Source organism: Diabrotica undecimpunctata, chromosome 2 (genome assembly GCF_040954645.1).
Source record: "Diabrotica undecimpunctata isolate CICGRU chromosome 2, icDiaUnde3, whole genome shotgun sequence".
NCBI lineage: Eukaryota > Metazoa > Arthropoda > Insecta > Coleoptera > Chrysomelidae > Diabrotica > Diabrotica undecimpunctata.
Window position 1 is genome coordinate 78,674,122 of NC_092804.1, and position 23,543 is coordinate 78,697,664.

Below are 23,543 nucleotides of genomic sequence, written 5' to 3' on the forward strand. Positions count from 1 at the left end.
TAATAACCACCTGTGAAACGCATCAAGCTTACAACTTTTAGAAAGCCTCACTGATCTGATAGATATTGATAAAGATATTTTTAAAATGGAGCCTGGCAATGAAGGAGCCTTTATTTGCTGTCATCAGATTCAAGAAAAAGCGTTTTAGCATTATGCACCAAATTCACAGCATAATAATCAAAGTCTGGGAAGAAGAACAAATACCAGTGGAATGGTGCACTGGAATCATATGGCAACTGCACAAAAGGGAGATTTGTTGGAATGTAAAAATTAAGTATAAGGGGTGTAACTCTTGTGAACACAATATACGAAATATTCTTAATGCCCTGTACAGCCGTTTAAGTACGTACGTGGAAGAACTCTTTGGTGAATATCAAAGAGGTTTTAGGCCAGTTAGATCAACAATTGACCAGATTTTTTTACTACGTCAAATCTTGGAAAAAAAAACAATAAATTTAACATTGATACTTTTCATCTATTTGTGAACTTTTAAGTCAGCGTATGATAGCGTCGTAAGATGTAAATTATGTATATGAAGCCATTAATGAACTTACATTCCCCATCAATTAATAAGACTTGTAAAAACAACTATCAGTAAAGTGATCTGCAGAGTGCAAATACAAGGCGATCTGTCACGAGTCTTTGAAACATATGCGAGGTTACAGCAGGGAGATGCGCTGACGTGTCTTCTGTTTAATATATTGTTAGAAAAGTCTTTAATTCCAAAAAACAACCTTCAGTCATTTATAAACTAGATGGCAAGGAAATATGTAAAAAAAAGCATTATTTGGCACGTATTCTATTACCTATCATTGTCCTATCATTAGCCAAAGGTATCGGTTGCTGCAATTAATTTTACAAGGAAAAGTAGAAGGAAATTTAGAATCAGGAAGGCGAATGATTTCTTCTCTGAACCACAAATCTTTTCAGAGTAACAGTGTGGAAAATAACGATTGCCATGATGGTCGCCATCATCCATGAAAGAAGGGCAAACCGAGATTAAGTTGGAGGGAAGGAGTAGACAAGGATATAAAAGAGAGAGAAATAGAAGAGTACCTTCTGAATGGCCGAGATCAATGGAAACTGGAAATCGGAAAAAGGCGAAGAACACTATAAACTGATTGTATATAACACTGCTAATGCTAATCCAAATCTGGTCGTTTAGTGTGGATCTGCAACAGGTATTATTTTGTCCAACAGCGGGCACTTTTTTATGGCAACTATCCTGACTACAATTTTAACTATACACACCAAAGCTTCCACTTTAGGATCAAACACACCTAGGATCAAACTATTGCTAAGCGAGGATCAGCGAAAATAACATCTTAGAGATATGTAAATACTAAATAACTACGAAAAATTGGATGCAAGAAAAAATCGAACAGTTATTACTTACACCACTAGATGTATTAGACAAAACAACAACTGGATGTTAATAGTTTTGTTTTCTATATTATACAGTTGGGCTCTTTTACAGAAGTCCATCAAAAATTTCTTTGTTCCAGCTATACTTTTCCTATCAATACGACTTATAAATTCTTACAGTATGTCAACAAAATTAGGGATACCAGACACGAGAACAGGCAAGATTCAGAAAGAGATTGATCACCGGTGACCACTTGTTAAATATGAAAATCGTAATCGAAAAAACAAATGAATATAACATCCCAATATATGCAGCTTTTGTAGACTTTGAGAAAGATTTTGACAGTGTAAAACACTTGGCAATAAAATGCTCACTAAACAGTAGTAGTCGGGTAGACCACAGATATACTAAGTTTATTAAAAATATTTACTAGAAAGCCAAACACGAATTAAGATGCATGAACTCACGGATACAATAACACTAAACAGAGAAATAAGGTAAAGTGTCACAATATCACCAAATCTCTTTAACCAAGACCTAGGGGATCTGTTCAAAAAACTAAATTTGCAAGAGAAAGGAATAAAAATAAATGGAGAATATCTTAACTATTTACGTCGATTATGTCTTCCTGGTAGGAAGTGATGAAGAGTAGTTAAATATTATCTACATTGGATCTACATAGAGAAGCACGAAAGATTGGTCTTAGGATGAACTATTAGAAAACAAAAACCATGAGTAACACCTCAAGGAATATCACAATAGAAATACAAAATATTAAGATAGAACAGGACAAATACATATGCTTGGGACAAATAATAAAATTTAACAAAGAATATGAAGACTGCAGAAGAATCGTCGAACCAGTAATGTCATACGGATGCCAAATATGGACAATGACAAGGACAAACATGGATAAATTGGCGAAGATTCAGAGAGCGATAGAAAGGCGAATGTTGGGAATAGGCTTGAAAGACAGAAAACCTAACGAGTAGATACAGAATGTTACGAGGTGAAAGATGTCATAGATAAAGCAACAGACATAAAGTGGAAATTTGCAGGAAATAACATTAGGCAGAAGACGATAGATGGAACAAACAATTGCTGCACTGGATACCATGGGAGTCAAAACGACCCAAAGGAGACCACAGATGAGGTAAGCAGATGATTTAAAGAGACATGCCGATTCAAAATGGATGAAAATCGCAATGGAGGAAAATGGATGTCAGAGGGGAGGTCTATATCCAAACTTTGATATAAAAAGTGCTTTAGATTGATAGATAGATACTTTTCTACCTTGGGAAAATTTATGATACCATCATAGTGAAAAAACGAATAAAACGCGTTTGTTAATAAAAAATGTGTTGTATTATTCATAAATCAAGAAGACTTTAATAATATATATAATAATATTCATAACAAGGCAAAAAAAATTTTTACTTACCCTCTACAACTCCCCTGCCTTTGTAGCATACTGGGAGTCGCATGAGGTCTTTCAATGGCAAAAGGATTAACTGGTGGTTGTGGCTTTGAATTAGTAGGGCCCACGTCTATACCTCTCTCCCGATCCAATCTCTCTGTTAAACTTTGTTGTCTAAATGATCCACTTCGAGTGAAAGTGTTATTTTTAGCGTCAAACATCATGGTAACACCACATTCCTTATCTCTTTTTTGTTTCCTAAAATAAACAATTATATTAGTTTCAATTGTAAAACATAACATTAATTACATACATAACAAGCACTGTTTTTCAGTAATGATGAGTAATTTAAGATATTTTTGAAACATATGTATGCAAGAAAAGCATAGCTGATATGAGTGAATATATTTAATTCACTACAACTAGCAGGTAAGGATGGAAGAGATAATATTTTGAAATGTTTAAAAAACTTCCGTATGTTAAATATAATGCCCTGTATATTTATTATAGTTTGTAAACCACATAAATGTAATTACCTGTATTTAAATGGAACCCATTCTGATTGTCATTAGGATTACTTATTTTCAAATTAAAATGGAGAACATACTAAATGTCTGATAAGGGTAGTGTAGGTATTGCCAGTTTATCTGTAACAATTTAGCAGTTCATGCATTCTGGGAGAAAAATCTATTGTTTTAAATGTTTATGACTCACTTAATCCTCAACAATTTTCAACAACTGTTAAGGATATAGTGAATATGTGTTCCGATATGACAGGTGTTTGTGAAACGACATGAAGGAAAATACTTAATAAATGGAAAGTGATGACTCTCATCGAAACGTCGTTCGAAGAAAAATTTCCTTCGTTATATTTAAACAATGAGATTTAAAGAATTAGAGATGATAATTTTCATCACTTTGGCCGAGGTACGTTATGGAAATTACTTGAAATCGGGTTTCGTTAGGAAATTTAGGAAAAAACATATATTGAACGATACAGAAGAAATTATTTGCTGGAAAAGGCAATATTTGAGAACTGTCAAAAAATTTAAAACAGACGGGAGAAATGGTTTCTATTTAGAGAAAACTTGCATAAACGAAGATCATACTGTTTCAAAAATATAGGTAAATAAAAATATTTCAAGTTATCGACAAACTTTTCTAGAACGATAATCAACTGCAAAAAAATTGATATTATTACGTAGATACAATGCAAAATAATAGCTTATGATACCACTATGCATAAACCGGAATTGTTACGAATTGCAAGATAACATTAGTACTTTAAAAAATAATTACTATTTAAATGGGAATAAGCCACAATTAAAGGTTAAAGTACGTTTACTGACGTTTCAATTTCCACTTCGGAAATGAAAAAATTCGGAAAAAATAAGTCATTAACGAAATAGTACAAAGAAAAGGAACAACGGTATTACGTTTGCCACATTAACATTGTCATCTAAATCCAGCGGAGTTTGCTCTTTATACACAAATATACGCAATTCAAGTACTATACTGATTATTGTTAAAAATCTATTAATGCGGATTAGCGGGTATGAGCAACTTTTTTAAAAGTTTATGCTAGTGACGTTCAGCGTTGTATTGACATTTCGATTAGCCATTTTCTATATCTCATCAGTCAATGATACGATAGGTCCTAAGGCAATTTTTATATATACATTATCGCTCTACTGCTCTAGTTTTTATTATAAATCCCTTTCATATTGTTCTGAAGCTATTTTCTTTTGGCGTGTTACAGTAATTACTGTTTTAATGGAAAATTAATAATTAGGAAAAACAATAATTACATCTCTTTCAATATTTCTTACTAACACTACATTATCATCATACATACAACATCATAGTACAAGCAGCAGGAAATGTTACCCTGTTATCTGCCTCAACACTAATAAAATAAATAAAAGCTAAGCACTGAGCCCCGATCTCAAATTGCAGTACTCTAATAATACTAGCCATATTTCTCCTCATTTTATCATGCTCCAGCTCATTTTTTCTATTATTTTTGCCTTAAATAAACGTTCTTTCTATCTTTTAACATTCATCATTTGATTTTTGTGGGGCTCTCCAATATTTTGGTTTCGTTTGGCTTCTTACGTCAATGCCCTGTACAAGCAACTTATGTAGTTAGCTTATAGTCTCACTGATTACTAGCTTTCCCTCCTTACATTCACCTCTATCTACTTTTCTTGTCATAGTCGATTTGGCAATGATTTTGTACACTTTTGTATGTGATACATACAAAAGTAGTTGACTTTCTTTCTTTCGAAAGAATATGTTCGCAATAAGTACTTCCCTGAGTAGGGAATGATGGTATTTCCTGGAGATTAGAAATATCATAATTAATTAATATTGAAAAATACTCATGAACACTCCAAAACTTCTATAGCCAGAAATTTTGAACTCCGTCTGGTACAGAAGATTTCCAGTTATTAAGCTCTTTAATAATATTCGTGACTTCTTCAGTAGTGAAGGGTGAGGTTTTGTAAGAAATATTAATGTAATGCCGACAGCTCTACGTCTCTGAATGCTTAAAAATTTCGCATTTCCAGTTGTTACTATATTTTTAAATAAACGAAGAGTTTTTGTTTTAATGTGTCCAGGCATTGCTGAGCTCTGTTGTTTTCTGGATCATGTTGTGACTGGCTTTGTGTACTCAACGTTATTTGTTCAACTCTTTTGATCACTTTTCTACTTCTTACTCCTCGAATCTGTTCCTTAATTTGTCCAAAATTCCTAAGCAATAATTAATTCTTTCTTAGCAGCCGGTTTTTCCGAGAATACAAATCGTTATCAGTCCTTCCGATATTAGTATCCCGTCGTGTTCTGATAGTAATGCCCATAACATTAGCAACAGCCCGTTGCTGCACAGTAAATCAGCATATGCCAATATTCCAATGTATTGGCTTCTACGATATAATTGGGTAGGACTTCAGTGTTTACAATGTCTAATAGCGCACCTAGTTTCTTAGAAGAATTTATTTTTGGTAGCGGTGGTCTGCTAAGTGTGTTTGTATCATTAATCCAGTGCACGGCACGTGCCATCGTTTATCAGGCTATCGTGCAACTCGTTATTGTTCTGCTACGTATTATCAGGTTAGGTTTTCTATATGGCAAGGTTAGAAATCTGTTCATGTATTTCATTGGGGACTTGATCTATAACTGCCTCTTGGTTGTGAATCTCCCGTTCGACTTCGCTTCTAATGGTATCGCATTTGGTCTCTGTGATGAGATTATTTCTTATAATTACCCGGTATTGACCTGCTACTCTTTGTTCGGATACGTGACACTCTGGGTACTTCCTGCAAAATTCGGCATACATAATCTGCATGTCCTTGCTTGCAGCACCCACCCAGACGTGCCCTGAAGACATCCGACAAGGTATCGGACTAGGAATACCCAGAGAGCATCCCGATTCGTAGGGGACCGCGCCTGATAGAGGAACTGACAAAAATCCCTACAGGTTATTATTATTATTATCCAGACTTAAGCCATACTACTATCACTACCTCTAAGTGGGAAATTCACGTATCTCTGATACCTAAGGTATTAAAAGCTCTGGATGGTCTCTTTCCGTGTTATTAAGCCGTAGGTGACTTGGTAGGCCGAAATATCTCTAAAAAGTAGTAGAGAGAAGTACAGCTTTCTGAATGGTCTTGATAAACATATTCACTGGGAACAGCTGTTATGTTTTGTAGGAGGTTCTTTGACGCATAATTCATTTCTAACTATGCGTCAGAAACTTGGACCATTAAAAAGTCCGACTCACGACATATATGGCCTTTGAAATGTGGGTATATCGTAGAATGATGAGCATACCCCGGACAGCACATCGCACAAATTTCTCAATATTGACAGAACTCGACATCAATGCTAGGCTTACCTCAATCATCGACCAAAATATATTGAAGTACTTTGGACACATTACCAGACGAATGGAAGGCATGGAGAGGTTGGTGGTTGAAGGCGAGGTAGATAGAAAAAAAACCCTAGGAAGATCGCCACTCCGATGGTCAGACCAAATAAAGTGCGCTTCCGGTTACTCTCTGTCCGAGGCAGCACACCGCGCCCAGGAGAGAGAAGAATGGACAACAACCATTCGTCAAATACCATAACGTCACCACATCCTTACGAAGGATAAAGGATAGAGGAGGAGTAGGAGGTTCTTCGAAATGATTCCAGTAGTAGAGAGAATAATAGGTATCGTCTGAGTACTTATTATTCTTATGAATAATATTTTTTTTTGTTGTGATATTTTTTCCAGATTTTAAGTAAAAATTCTTAAATGTCACAAGTCGGTAATTTGTTGAATAGCTGTGTTTCTAAACAGACGTTTCCTAAATTTTTTAAATGTCTAAATTTCCAGTCTTGATAAAATTTGCTCATCTGAAATGATTAATTAATTACGTCATAAGAGTGTGTGGTTCTACAAGGCCAGTTATTATCTCCAGATATAAATTTAATTAAACATAATTATTTATATATCATACAGATATAAATATTTAATGATGGAAATCTGTCTCCTTAAAAAATAAAAAATATAACATTAAACAATAACATTATATACATAATCACATACTAAAATTCTAAATATTACATAATTTACTTACTGAATTATATATTTGAGGACATAATCGAATAGTTTCGACATTGTTTTGTTTATTAGAGATACTATTTCTTCTTTTATTGTACAAAAATAAACTTATAATAAAGCTTATCTATTTTGGAGCCAGGGTCTTATCTCACCCCTTTCATCTTTCAAATCAGCCTATATTACGTTTTGTTAATTTAATTTAGAAATTATACAATCGGCAAAAATTTGCTAAATTATTTTTTGTAATTTTTTTTTAATTCTGAACGATATAATCGGGAGACAATTATCATTAATACATTTGCTGCTGATCGCTAAGATGATAGGAATAGCTGGTTTTCAACTATAAAAAAAATATATTTTCTTACAAATATATTAAAAATTGTTATTAATTTAATCATTGGTAAAACTGATGGCATCTTCTGAGGTACAACATTCCGGGAGCACAAAGAGTTCCCGTTCTGATTTTTACACTTTAAAAGAAACAGAATAGGGTCTTGGAATCTTGGATGTCTTATGTCTTTGCCAACTGCTTTAAGCTGTTCCCTCTTTAATCTGTTGGATGGCCTCCACACTCCACAATTTAATGGAGCAGTCGTCTCAGGGTTTTATTTCTTCCACTTATGAGACATCTGACACTATAACAGGGCAAAAATATACTATTAAAATAAATTAAATATTAAAGTATTAAATAATACAACAGGAGAGGTCTGGGACAATCTCACAGACCTGCCACGCATGCTATGTCCCAATCCTCCCAGTGGAGCATTTTACAATAAATCAGTGAACAAACACAACCTCAAGGTGCTTCAGAGTTTTGTATTACATAAATTACAAACAATCAGAAAATTATGAACAAGTTAAATTCTTACCTTTCAAGAATGAAAATCGATAATGCCCCCTCTTAACCAGAACACATATGTACTTCTCCAACACTAAACGAACAGAACTTATAGTTCACATATAAAGGTGAAAAATTTGAAATGTCCAGCACCTCCCTTGCCCCACACGGCAAATCGGCAAATTTAATTTTATTAAATGAAAGTTATTAGTTATTACCTTTTTTCTGAATAGTGGGAAGACTGAATTATTCGTGAGATTACTACTATTTTTGCTTCAATTGCAGATTTGTTTGTTTAATTTTGATTAAGTTTGTTAACGTTATAGAAGTAACGAGACATCGAAAAAAATCTTTATTAAGTAGGTTGTGGATTTTATATTTAAATGCTGATATGTGGCATGTCAGATTTACAACATATTTGTAAATCCTACATGTCAGTGCGTGACATTTATATAAGTATGGTTGTCAATATGGACATTTTTTATAAACAGATTGTATTCAAATTTTTATTAAAAAATGGTAAACGATTAAGATAGATTAATTATGTCAGTCTGGGCAAGCCTTAGACATATAATACCTAGACTGAGCGCGACAATATAGATCCGTTCCCCCAGTACGACAGACAAAAAACGAGGCAAAGCAGTCTCTGCATCTCTTTGTAATGATCGGGGTTTATTGATCACATGACCTTCCTACTACCAAACAGAAGTGAGGTAGCAACTTAAATATAACTTACATGTTTGATATAACAAGTGGGGTGATAGCTAAACTCATTCCCAGTCTTAACTGTCTAGTGAATTTAGTGATTATTTTTTTGCGAAGTTAGTTACCTTTTGATGGACTAAAAGTGGCTGGAAATTACTATACAACCAAGCACACGTACTCATAGCCAATATTAATAGTAAACAAACTAAATATTAAATAAAATAGAACTTTGCGAATTACCGACAATCAATATTTATTTATCTGCACCATATAATAGTTATGTTAAATTATAACAACTAAAATATATTTTTTAAATATATACTACCCAAAATTTGATACGTTTAGTATACACTTCCACTATTTAGAATAATTCTTTTTTTTTTTAAGAAAGAAGTCTGCAATAGTAGGATACTTGAGCTATTAATACTGAGAAGTAGGAATTGTTGTGTTGTAGGTTTCCGATAATGAATCTGTCATAATATGCCCGAGCTAAGCGAATGGAGTATACTAGCTACGCGTTATTGTTTATGCTTTTGAACCTGAATAATCGTGGTTCGAATCTACTACTGATTTTTCTTTTTTTATATATAAATTTAAGAATAATCAATAGTACTTTTATTAGATATTATTAAATCTGTAAATAATTTGCAAGTAAGTCTTGCAAATAATAAACGTGTGTATATATCTTTAAACATGATTTATTATAATTAGACATTAATAATTAAAAACTTTTTATGTGAGAACAAATATGTTTGCACTAGAATTTTACTTTTATTTTTTTTTTAATAAATAAAATAAAAAAATTCGGAAAATAGATACAAAATAGTTCGAAAAAACATTACAATATTCAAAGCCATAACAAAAAAATATTTTAATTATTGATTTTAAATACTTAATAACAATTAATTATTTCCCATTCTTATTCTTTCTTTATTTGTTTGTTAATTTACAGCTATATAATGAAAATTTATTTATTTACCTAATAAACGTAATATTAAATAATATTAAATTTATACATAAAAAAAATCAGTGGAAAACTCGAACCCTGATTATCCAGGTCAAAAAGCAGAAACAATACCGCGTAGCTACCATTCGACTTTGTTACATCAAACGACATTTAAGTTGCTACTTCACTTGTGTTTGGTAATGGGAAGGTCATGTGGTCAATAAATCCCGCCTATTAGAAAGAGATGCAGGAACTGCTTTGCATCTTTTATATCTGTGGCACTGGGGGAACGGGTCTATATTGTAGCACTCGGTCTAGGTATTATATGTCTATGGTGCAAGTGGTTAAAGTTACAATCTGGTATTTTTATTCCAGACACTACTCTAATTATGTTTTTTCGATAGCTCTAACTAATAAACAGATATTTTATTTGCATTTAAAACTCAAAATTGAAGAGGTATAATGTTAACAAAAACAGTTTTATTTTGTATTGAGAAACCTGACCATACCTTTCTAAACAAACGGAAAAAGCACATCCCACTGCATGCGATAGTCTTTCGCCGCTTTCTCTCAAAGCCAGGAAGCCATGACACATCCACCTTCTCGTAGTACCATCTCTACAGATATAGCTGAATCCTCGTTCGTGATTTCTATCAGGTGCACAAAACGATACTTTTTCTATCGTTTGGTCGACTATTAAACCTTTGGTTTCTTCTTCGACAACTCTAAGACCATCGCCACTAACGTGCAATACAGCTCTTACAGGTCTCCGCCGAGAGCCCTAAAAATAAAATTAAGTTTAAATATATTTCATAATAATAATCCATCAAATGGAAGGAAAAAATGTTGAAAAATGGGTTAAACAAATACATCACCTTTTAATGGACAAGACGAAATTGGTCGTTGTGTTTATTAGAGCTTCTTTTTCTTTCAGTACCTTGTTCTATTATCGAACGTTGGCGATTATATTGGCAATAATAACTTTTCTTTATGGCAACTCAAAACAGATTAGAGCATGTTTCTTGATACCACTCTCGGAGATTTCGGAGTAAAGATGTTCTTCTTCGGCCTGGGCTTCTTCTGGCGATCTTGCCTGTATTATGAGGTGTAGAAGGTTTATAACTCTCTGGATGTCGCATTACATGCTCTTTTTCATTCGGTGTAAAACTATTTAATTTTTTATTCTATCAACCCAAATTATCCGAAATATTTGTTGGTAAATCCACATACCAAAGGCCTCCAATTTTTTTATCAGTGTTTCCGTAAGAGTCAAGCTCTCCATACCATACAGCAATGTGGAAAATATGTAGCAGCGTATTAATCTGATTTTAATATAATATCTCTATTAATGAGAATATTCTTTAGTTTATAGAAGGCGGCTCCGACTTTTTCTATGCGTATTCTTATTTCTTTGCTCATGGCCCAGATATTGTTAGCACTGGCGCCCAAATAGGTGATATTGTGGACTCCATTCTTTCTAACTCCATTCCATACGTTCTGATGTTTATTGGTTGAAATAGAGGCGATAAATTACACCATTGCCTCACTACACGTCGTATTGCCACTGTTTCTGTCGTATTTTAGCTAATTCGTATGTTTGCACATTCATGCTTTTCGGAGGCCTTTTCGAAGTCGATAAACACACACTTTTCTACGATCCCAGTGTAGAATAAGTCTACTTCAGATAAGCGACCCTGCCCACGCGAGCCATGCTTTACTCTCAACTCCTCACTGAGAGAAAACATGTCCCACCCCTTTATCCTTCCAAAATCTAGATAACTTTTTCCTATCCCTCGCAGGGGGTGTGTCCCTGAATCAGCTTGAAACTGGACTACTACAAGCATGACTGGAGCAGTTTAAATGGTTATGGTACTGTGATGGGGAAGGCAACTGGAAACGACCGCGTTATTATTCCCTAGTTCATTCATAATGGCTATCAGAGTTGGCACTGTTTAGATTTCTGTATCATGTACTACTGTAGACAGGTAGAAGTATTTATATTTTTCGCAGCACATATTGTCTATTTTATTATATCGTTCTAAATAAATTTCATGTCTTCTAGGATTTATAAGTAGAATGAAGATGTAAATATATGATAAAAGGTTTATATTCCACTTTCATAGCATTCATCATTATCATCATCATCCAGCTTCTCACATCCACTCCTGGATATTCTATTTTGCGCATGTTGCATCCAATTAAGCTCTATTCTCCGCATGTCGTCTGTCCATCGCGTTGGTGGTCTTCCCCGACTCCTATTATCTTCACAAGATCAACATTACAATAATCTCTTGGACTATCTATTATTGCTAAGTTGTGCTACATGTCCTGCAAATCTCTATTTTAGATTTGATATTTTTTCTATGATGTCTGCTATTTTCGTTTTTCTACGAACCTCTTAGTTGTTAACGCGATATATACGTTTAATTACTAATGTGGGATTATCAGTTTATTGGCATTATTTTTAATGAGCTTTAGTAACTGAACGCGCACATAGATGGTATTGCTTTCTCTTGACGTTAAATGTGTTTTTCAATATGTCATATGCAGCTCAATCTAGACCAATTCTTCTTTGAAAAATTTCTTATGACTGGTTGTCTTTAGTGATTTTTTAGTCTTGACTAAGATATCTGTATTGTGTAATCTCTAATATTGTGTTTGTCATAAAATTTGTTTTATTTTTCTTTATTTGCAATCCGACTTTCATGTTTGTGAAAGTTCATTGTCTACTTCTGCTATATATATATATATATATATATATATATATATATATATATATATATATATATATATATATATATATATATATATATATATTATATATATATATATATATATATTATATATATATATATATTATATATATATATATATATATATATATATATATATATATATATATATATATATATATATATATATTATTGTCCTGAAGGTATTTTCTTGTGGCATTTTAAAGTAATTACTATTTAAATGGGAATAAGCCACAATTAAAGGTTAAAGTACGTTTATTGACGTTTCAATTTCCACTTCGGAAATCGTTGAGATGGAAGAAATCGAATAAAATTTATTATACTTTAAATTATACATTTTATGTCAAAATGAAATAATTAAAGAAATAACCAACATAAATGAACAATTCTACAATACACAAGAAACTGAATACAGTAAGAATGTTAGAAAAATAGTAGGAAAAATTAAATCGTTCAAAAAAGGAAGTTAAATTGATATGGACGCATCAACAGAATAAACTAAGAGAATAGCAAAGGCGATGATGGGATCGAAAAGGTAAATTATAAGAAGGAGAAGACCGAGGAAATTACAAAACGACGTTGGTAGAATATAAATAAAAGAAGAACTAGATTTTTGGGCATCTGTGAAGAGTTTAAGGAGGTTGAACACGAAAACAAACCAAATTTCGTTATCTCATCGATTAAGACTGTAACATTTTGTCTAAAACATTTGTCCCACGATTGAGTTTATAAAAGTAATGAATAAATAGTTAATTTTTCTATACTTACTCTAAGAACTTTGAGCGCTTCCTCACAGACTTGCATCCCCCTAGAATCGAAAACCTCTACACAACCTAAATATTTAACAGCAAACGTACATGTACCAGATCGAACGGCTGTTTCATCAGCTTGCCACTGGTGAGGTTTGGAACTCTCTGGGATCCGGTCCTTCCGTTTCCGGAAGGAATCCCTGAAAGATCGCCGTAGTCGATCCATTTTGCGGGGAGAGCGCAGGCTCCGCCTCTGAAAAGGAAAGAACAAATTTTAAAACCAAATTTAATATAATTCAATTTTAAAAAACATAGTTAAATATATGAATTTGCAACAAAATTTAAAGTTAATAACTTTTTATTTTAAAAATTACTTTTTAACAAATTTCAGCTGAAACAGTAGGTATCTGAGTCAATGAAAATACGGTGAAAATGATCAAACTTTATTGGTTTAAAAATAAGTGGTTTTGGAATTGTTGGGTTCAGAACCTGGTCAATTCGCTATTTACTTAAATTTTAAGTTTCCACTTCAGTGGAACCAGAGTGCCTTTACCATAAAAGTATACATGGGTATACATCAAACGTTGACGATCGATACTGATTTCAAACAAATGTCGCCTTTGATCCGAAACAATCGAGCTATCAGTAAATCACAATTAGCTTTCGTTAATGAACTTGTTATTTTTTATTGTGTAATATACAAAAAGATCCAAAAGAAGGGCAATTTACTTTGCATATTCTTTTTATATATTTTATAATATAAGCACGTGTCGGCTAATTTGTGTGAAGGTAATTAGTAATTTGCAATAAATAATGGGCAATTAATTGCGTTTATCTTTGAAAGCAAATAGTTTCGACAACAGAAATATCTGCGATGTGGACTATAAGCAAATTTCTGTCAAACGACCATCCAATTACGAGAAAAATATTAGTGGTTATTTTTCATTTACCTTAGCTGTTGACAGCGTACTTAGGGGCTATAATACGAAGTAAAATATTAATAGTTAATTAAAACTAACCACAAATTCTAAAAAGTTGGACTAAACACTCTTTAGTAGAATGTTTAAAAGGGAGACATAAACGTGTTTCAACAACCATGATGAAACTTGAATTATTGGAGATGGTAAATCTTAGCTAATAAAGCACTTTCTTTGGAATGTATAGAATAGGAATTATGACAAACTGCCGTTCCAATATAATGGGCAATAAAAATTTATATACAGAACGAAACCTTTAAAATGTAAATTAAAAATTTTACCTTTAATATTAAATTATTTTATATTAAAAAAAAAAAATAACCTTTTCACATTTAGCCGATTACGATCCTGAAACTGTCAGATTTAACTAAAATGTCATGCAATAATTCTCGACATTCTTAAAATCCTATATGACGTCAAAAATAGTGACGCACTGAAAGAAGGGTTTGGGACATACCGTAGGCAGTCGACAAAATTCGACTGTAAACATATTTATTACTATTAATAATTATATTAAACCCTTTTTAAAGATATATACATAAATTTATTGTTTGCAATTTTTTTTAAACAAATTCTAACAATCAATTTCCTCGATCCAAACGATGTTTTAAATTTTTTGCGCCGTTCTGAACAAAATAGGTCTGTTGTAATTTCTTTGTGAACTTGATCGTATTCGAGTTATAAACAATTTAAAACTGAAAAAAAAAACGCAAAAATACGATTTTTAAGACTCAAAAATACAACTAAAGAAGAAGAAGAATTTTTGAATTAATCAAGGATCTAAATTCAAGTTCAAACTTTGTTCTATCATTTCCCGATAAGTATTTTGGGCTTATTTAATTTTAAAATATTGTTTATTGATTATTAATGAAGCCATTATGACAGTACGGGCGCTCGAGCTGCGGCGTGATAAGAGAGAGAAACAAAGATCTATGTATAACTAAAGAAGAAGAAGAATCTTTGAATTAATCAAGGATCTAAATTCAAGTTCAAACTTTGTTCTATCATTTCTCGATAAGTATTTTGGGCTTATTTAATTTTAAAATATTGTTTATTGATTATTAATGAAGCCATTATGACAGTACGGGCGCTCGAGCTGCGGCGTGATAAGAGAGAGAAACAAAGATCTATGTCACAAATGTCAGGGGACAGCCCGAACGCCCGTCCTGACATAATGGCTTCATTAACGATTCAAAAACAATGTTTTAAAATTAAACAAGCCCAAAATACTTATCGGGAAATGATAGAACAAGGTTTGAACTTGAATTTTGGTTCTAGGTGAATTCAAAAATAATATTTTTTAGTTGTTTTTTGAGCCTTGAAAATGGTAATTTTTTCCAGTTCTACATTGTTTATAACTCGAAAACGATTAAGTTTGGAGAAAAATTACAAGGGACCTATTTTGTTCAGATTTGTCCAAACAATTCGAAAAAAATTCTGTGCCGAAAATATTCATTGGCACAATTTAACAAAAATTGTTTAAAAAAAAATTTAAACAACTTTTGATTGTTCTGATTGTTTGTTTGTGTTTGTCATATAGATTAAAGTAACTTAAAATATTAATTTCAATACATTCGTGTTTTTATTCCAATACGTCTAAAATTTAGTAATATCAACGATGTTAATATGGAACTATTGTTCTTCCATGAAGGCGCAGCTTTACTGCTAAGGAAAATCCAAAAGTGATTAGTGTTCTCGTAAAGAATATATTTAAAACGATTGATCATTTTTGTTTAAAATGGACATCCATGTATAAAATAGCTAAAGTGGTAAATATAATAACTAAATTTTAAGCCGGTAATGACTAAAGGTTTTTCTATAGAGAAAAATATTAAATTATTAACAATATTATGGAAGCAACAAAAACCTAGTTGTGTACCGAAAATTGTTTTTATTAATTATCTCATGCACGAATATAATATTGAAATGTTTTTTAAAACAATTTAGTTGGTAGCAAATACACTTACTTATATTTAGGAAATCATCAATAAATAATTATAAAAAAAGAAGTTAATATTCCACGTTTCCCAGGAACATGCTCATCAGATAATGCAGAGATCAACATTTGAGCCTTTCCATTCAAAAGAATGATTTAGTTAATATAATATGCACGTTTACCTTAAATTTAGGAAATAAAAATATTAGAAACAGTTCTAGATAAAAAATTTTAACAGTAGTACCAGTAGATACCATTACAAAATAATGCTTTTACAACGAATAATAAATAAAATAGCACCAATGATAAAATTCTGAAAAAAACGTTACTATAAAGAATATTGTTCTTTCTCGTTTGACTTGAGAAAAAATGTCGAAAAAAAAACCCTAAAACTTTAAAATATAATCATGTTAAATAATTTCTAACCAGTGCCTAAGTTCAAGAAACCCAATTTATTATGATTTAGCAACTTACTTAAGCTTAAGATACATGCGTAAATCCATCGTTACGGTTATAATATATTAATAATCACTTACTATGGCAAAGAAATAGCAACACAAGCATGTAACATAAACTCATAATTTCTGCCATGACATTGTATATCAAAATCTGTGTCTCGACCTATTTTTAGTCTAATAATAAATCCAATGAAATATTTAAAGCAATTGTAGCAATCAAGTACACAAGTCCTAAGAGACTTACGCCCACCGTATTGTTGTACGCTAATAAATAACGCAATCCACTTTGTTGTTATTATTAAGATTGACAAATAGGTTGATGTATCATTTTGTAGTACATAATAAACAATTAGTCTTCATTTTAATGGACACAAAGCATTTATTGTCTCTAATCTTTTGCGAGCCTAAGAAAGAGGATTTTATTTGATAATAATTTCGCTACAGAATATCATCACATGCAAGATTAATTTGAAAGAGAAGTAATTCTTGTATTCATGCTAAAATCTGTAAAGCTATATAAAAAATATTTAAGATATAAAAAATTTAAATTGATATGCCGACACAAAAACTGATTACAAAAATTGATTGAGGAGTATTTATTATATTTTTAAAAATTTTAGCATACGGGCTACTGGTGCCGTAAGGGTGTTAATTACGACCTAATGTCTAATGTTAATACGTCAGTGTCTGTGATTTTCTCCTTTGTGACACTTTGTTAGATTTCACGATAAGGAACCTGCAAAAAAGGCATAACAGCAAGTCGTGAAAACAAAAAATTTTAACTTGCGGAAAATAAGGAAAATTCGATTTTCAAAAAAACAAACCCGATACAACTCTAAACTGTCTTTTCTTCTTGCTTATCGCATATGACATGTTCAATACACAAAAAGGCATATGGGATAAACTCGTGGTTGAACTTCGTATTAAAATCCGACGGTCTATAAAAGCTATACGAAGTATCACTAAGCAATATGATGCTTAATAGTTTCCTTACTATTGTATTAACAGTTCCTTCACTAATGTTGTGAGAATTATTGTGGAGAATAAAGTCAAATCGAATATACAACGGAGTGAATGAAGTAGATAGGGTGAGTAAAATACTAAAATATTATAAAGTTTTCGATCTACATCAGATTACCTATTACCTATTGACAGATTACCTATTACGATTAATTGACTACTTGTAGTGGTAGTATCAAACTATCCTTGATTTCACCGCTATAAAGCATCTCCAATTAGATTTTTCCACATATTTACGTTTAGTGTTAAGAGCACTGTAAAGATAAGAAATTTTAGACAGTTTATACAAGGATGCTTATATTATATGAAGGTTGAGGTTACTATTTTACATTTTGTATTACCTTCTGTATTATACCTGTTTATGTAATAACTCCTATTCAAATTATATATACCGTTATAAGCACTCTTGCATCTTCTTCTTCTTCTTAGTCGTTAACCTGATGCAGGTATCGTGATATCATGAAGCTATTAGCTAAATTTCCCAATGTTCCTCCATGTTTTTCTATCTTCTGCCATTCTAGCACATTCTGACAATGGAGCGCCAATGGTAGTGTGTACCGTGTATCGTGTGAGAGATCTACCTCTATTTCTTTTGCCTTCTACTTTTCCCTGGATGGTAAGTTTTTCAAGACCATTTCTTCGAAGCACATGTCCAAAATAGCTTATTATTTGTTCTGATATTTGTGTTCTTAGTCTTTTCTTTATGTTTAGCTGGTCGAGTATGGATTCATTTGTTCTTCTGGCCACCCATGGTATTCTCAGCATTCGTCTCTAGCTGTACATCTCAAATACATCTAATATGTTCTTTTTGTCTTTCTCAGTAAGGGTCCAGCATTCCGATGCATAAGTAAAAACTGGAAAAACTAGACTTCTTACTAGTCTCATTTTTGTATCGGTAGTTATTTCATGGCTTTTCCAAATTTTTGTTAATTTTGCCATAGCGCTTTTTGCGATTGCTGACCGCCGCTTTATTTCTTCAGTACAGCCTCCTTTGTTGGTTATTAATGAGCCCAGATACTCTTGCATAAATTGTTTAAAATAATTTGGTATATACTGTACTTCGTTATAATGCTTTCTAGTGTTTCTCACAAAGATTTCTGGCCTTCGCTACTAGTCCTCCCCTAAATTTAATACTTAAGGACTTAACGATTAATGACATTTGGTGATTATCATTTCGGCGTTGAACGTATCTTAACCATCTTTTTTAACTTCCAATTTCTCCACCCCGTTTTCTATCGGTGGACAGAGGAAGTGGAACAGGCTCGAGTGAAAAAGAGTGCATTTTAGCCAGGAGGAAGATTACAAGGATACGAAGGACATAGGAGATATGAACTTCTCGAAAAGCTTAATAATGACATATGGGGGAGGGTTGTAAGATTCTTGTAAAATTCCTACATATCACTAGCCAATATGAACTACCAACATCGACTAAGCTAGAGGTCGTTCGTGAACTCTTCCCAAGGCCTTGACTGCAACACCATATCAAGCCCGAATCCGGCATCCCTGAATTTACTAGGGAAGAAATTCTGCCGGCGGTAGAACATGTCAATAACTGTAAAGGACCTCGCCCAGATGTTATCCCGGCAGAATTGGTTAAGACGTTTGCCTTGTCTCACGTAAATACTACACGCAGGGTTATGAACCATGCCCTCCGAAGTCAAGAGCTACCAAGGGTGCACCACCGTGCCAAGGTATTACTAATAAGTAAAAAAGGAAATCCTATGGAAGATCCAAGGTCCTGCTGACCCATCAGTCTCTTAAAATGTATATCAAAGTTCACGGGGAGACTAATGGTAAAACGACTACATTAAAAATGGTCATGTTGTTAAAAAGCTTAAGCAGATGGATATCTTTGGATAATAAATTTTGTGACTCAGTATCTTCTAAAGAGATGGTTTGGAGATAAGTGGAGTAGATCACCAAGTATGTACGGGCGTTCCACAAGACTCAAGGATTGGACTTACCCTCTACAATGCCCTCTATGATGGCTTTCTTAGATTAAACCTAGGTACAAGTACCAAACAGGTTGCCTTTGCACACGACTTGATAATCACAGTAAAAGCCGAATTCAAATGGTGCATTGAGCTTAAGAGAAGACGAGCACTAAATCGCGTGATGAAATGTATATATATATATATATATATATATATATATATATATATATATATATATATATATATATATATATATATATATATATAATCTTGTTAGGTGTGTTGTTAGGTGCGCTTCAGTCTTCGGTTCGGTTGTGGCTTCATAAGATTTTTGCTAGTGTGCATATATTCTTTGTATGTCATATATTTGTAAGTAATTTGCAATCTCTTCTTTAACAGTTTTCATTTAAAAATCACGAGTAATGAAATAATTAATTACATACCAAGGTGTACTCGTAATGATGCGGAAGACTTTGAATTCGAAATCCAATATATATATATATATATATATATATATATATATATATATATATATATATATATATATATATATATATATATATATATGTATGTAGTGGAGTCTACAGAGCTTGAGGCCTACGATCCTACGATCTAGGTAGGTACTACTTAGATATTTGGCATGGTCATTTTGTTGCAATTGTTGGTTATTTAATGACACTGATGGGCATGTATTTGTTCGTCATATGGACTGATCTATCATTTACTTAAATTTTCTACACTCTTAGCCAAATTTATATTCTATTATCCAGTTTGGGCAGATGCTGTTGGGAAACAGTGTTTGAATTTAAATGTGAAGCTAGAATTAACGTATCGTCTGCGGATGTGGCTGTAGTGATGTTGCTCGTAGGGCTTCAGACTTGTGTACTGAGCTTCATATTTTACAAGTAAATGCTAGTCATTAAGATAGGACTTGGAATAAAGAAATAATTTAGGGGAAGAACTTGTTTAATTTTATAGAGCAGACCGAAGTGCCAACCTCTATCGAAAGCTTGTAAAATATCAACAAACAAAAGGTGCCGAACAATATTTTTTTAAAGTTTCATTAACAAAATTACAGGTGGGGTAAATTTGGTCTATGGTGGCATGTTGCTGTCTACATACCTGTTTTTTTTTTCTGGAAGTCTGTTATAAACCAGTCATACCCATCCACTACACCTGTATAAGCCTGTATATACAATACAGGGTTCCAGAATCGTGAAATGGGTATCATGAAAGGATGGAAAATGTACAGGTAGAATTATCCAATCCAACAGCAATTTTTCCAAAACTTTCGACATCATTGGTAGTAGACCAATAGGTCTATAAGATTTAATCTCTTCCATATGCTTGCCTAACTTAAAAAGTATGATAATTTGTGAAATTTTCCACAATCAATTATAGTAGTCAGTTAGAATTAGGTTAAATATCTGTGTTAAGTACTATACCTCTTTTTTGGGGAATCCTTTAAGAAATTTTACAGTAATTAGGGATTTTTTTGGACTTCTCTCCTTCTCATCTCCAGAACCTGACAGTCAACGATTATTCATATCAGGTGATTATCATTTGGATGTTTAACGTATCCTAACAATCTTAAGCTCTGCCACTCATTTTTAATGCCACACTTAGACCTGTCCGCATACTAGTGATTAGTTTATATATTTTCTTATACACTTTATGAAAGAATAAAAGACAAAAAACTTGGCGAAAGTCAAATGCAGATCATTATCACCAAATTAGGTGGAGATTATTATTCAAAAATAGCCACTAAATGGTTTCAAAATAATAGAGAGCTCTATATTTTGGGTATATTGACATGTCTGGCTATCAGCCAAAGCCAAGACAAGTTCTTTAAAACTAAAATATGGAAACAAAATACAGAAACACACAAAACTGAAACTAGTGAATGCACTAATCGAAACACTTTCTAAGCAACAGAGACGTAAAACTGTGTACAGAATAAGTATTATATTCGGAAAATACATTACACGAACTTTAATATCATTTGCAATATCACAATATAAAATAGGCGAAAATAAATGGTCGGAAAAAAGATGTGGCAAAAACACCAATATCTAGGGCAGGCGATTTTCCCTTTCAGTTGGACAAGCGTGTGTACAGTGCTGTGAGAGAATAATGTTCCGATATGGTAATGAACTGAAATATATGACAATAAATTTTTTATTTGCTGTATTATTTGAACAATAACCTTAAATAGTTAAAAATTAAGTGTAAAACCCTCTACAGACGTCCCGACAAAGCCACTCAACTGTCGTGACCGACAACGTTGGACCCGACGGTTGGTGTGGGTGTGGGTGTGTGTGTGTGGGCACGTTGACCGACAAAAATAGTTGTACCCGACGGTCGATCCCACCAATTTGGTTGTACAACCGCGATATCCCGACAGCCGACTTTCCCATACCCAACCTGTCGAGTCAGGACGTAACAACTATTTTTGTAGGCCAACAAGCCTACACACGTTGTCGGGCCCAACTTTATCGGTCACAACAGTTGGATGGTTTAGTACCACCCTACCATTTAAACCCTTACCAAGTGTTAAGTTTATTCGCTTAAAAAATACTCATTATTGACAATTCAATTATATGAATAATTTTATCGAATTTTGTGGTATATTGAACTGCCCAACATTCAGTTCCGTTCATTCTAGATGGTCTCACAACTGTTTTATAGAATTTTCCCTTCAGCTTCATTGGAATTTACATCCTTAGATATAAATGTATGTATAATATATTTTCTTGCTATTCACATTAAACTACAGCAAGAATATTAAATTTTTCATTCGTAATTTTTATATCCATTACTTAAGAACACGTTGTAGTCTTCTCTGGTAGAACTAATAAAACGTCCTGTGGATTAAACGTCCTTAGTCAGGTAACAGCATTGCCATTAACTAGTGAGGCAAGTTGCTGTAATTTCCAATTCTGACTTTAGATAATGGCACCTTGAAAGTTTAATCTGTTTATTCATAGACATACCTGCATACTTCAAGCAGTGGCGCCAACCAGAATATGGAATTATAAGGTAAATAACAAAAATTTAAAAATAATAATTGTTAAATTTTTGATAGGATGTCTCATTCTTTCCTGATGACGAATTGTAATAATACATAGTCATGTTTATTCAGTCGTTCTAGCAATTACGGTGTTCATGTCCATTTTGTTCATTAAATTGGTCTAACGCTAAATTACATGTACATAATTATATACATGTTGATTAAATAAAAACTAAACAAACAAATGTTATGCTTAATCGCCAAAGGACAAATAAAACAGTAAGAGAGACTAAAAGACACCAAAATGTTTTGCCAAAAATCTTGATCCTTCTGGTTTTTAGTCAAAGTGCCTGTTTTATCTTTATGTACGTGCCCTCTTTGTCATTCCACAATATCCTTCGAGAATGACCAACGCTCCAATATCTTACTGGTGGTTTATCTCACTACTAACGATTCTCACTACTCTTCATTCTACGACTATGTTAATGCGTTTCATTCCACTTTTTTTATCCTAGTACAGTTTGATCAAATTCACTTTATATTTGTGATTTAGATGCGCACTGATATTGACCTTCGGTAAACACGAATCTGCGCCGAGTGTACATTCGTTTTTTATCTCGCTTACGAGATCCACGGTATCCGTTCCCTTCGTGCGCATCTCAAATACAAAGTGAATTTGGTCAGCCTGTGCCCAGTTATGTCTTCGGCTTACATGTGAGTCTCACACTTTCGCATCTTTCTCTATTTAGAAGTGTGTCTTGAACTATACTACGAAATATCATTTCTATTATTTCTACAGCAATCGCCATCTAGGAAGATTTA

The 23,543-nt window shown here is 32.8% G+C and overlaps 1 protein-coding gene across 4 annotated transcripts in view; it reads right to left on the minus strand.

The window, feature by feature from the left end:
- numb (NUMB endocytic adaptor protein) overlaps positions 1 to 23,543 on the minus strand; it is a 167,925-nt gene that overhangs the window by 14,100 nt on the left and 130,282 nt on the right. For all 4 annotated transcript variants that reach the window (XM_072523117.1, XM_072523118.1, XM_072523116.1 and 1 more), the window contains exons 2-4: positions 13,406 to 13,639; positions 10,394 to 10,665; positions 2,808 to 3,041 (exon numbers count right to left, since the gene is read on the minus strand). In XM_072523117.1, the coding sequence (XP_072379218.1) occupies positions 2,808 to 3,041; positions 10,394 to 10,665; positions 13,406 to 13,612 (713 nt within the window). In that variant the 5' untranslated portion in view covers positions 13,613 to 13,639. The remainder of the gene's footprint in view (positions 1 to 2,807; positions 3,042 to 10,393; positions 10,666 to 13,405; positions 13,640 to 23,543) is intronic.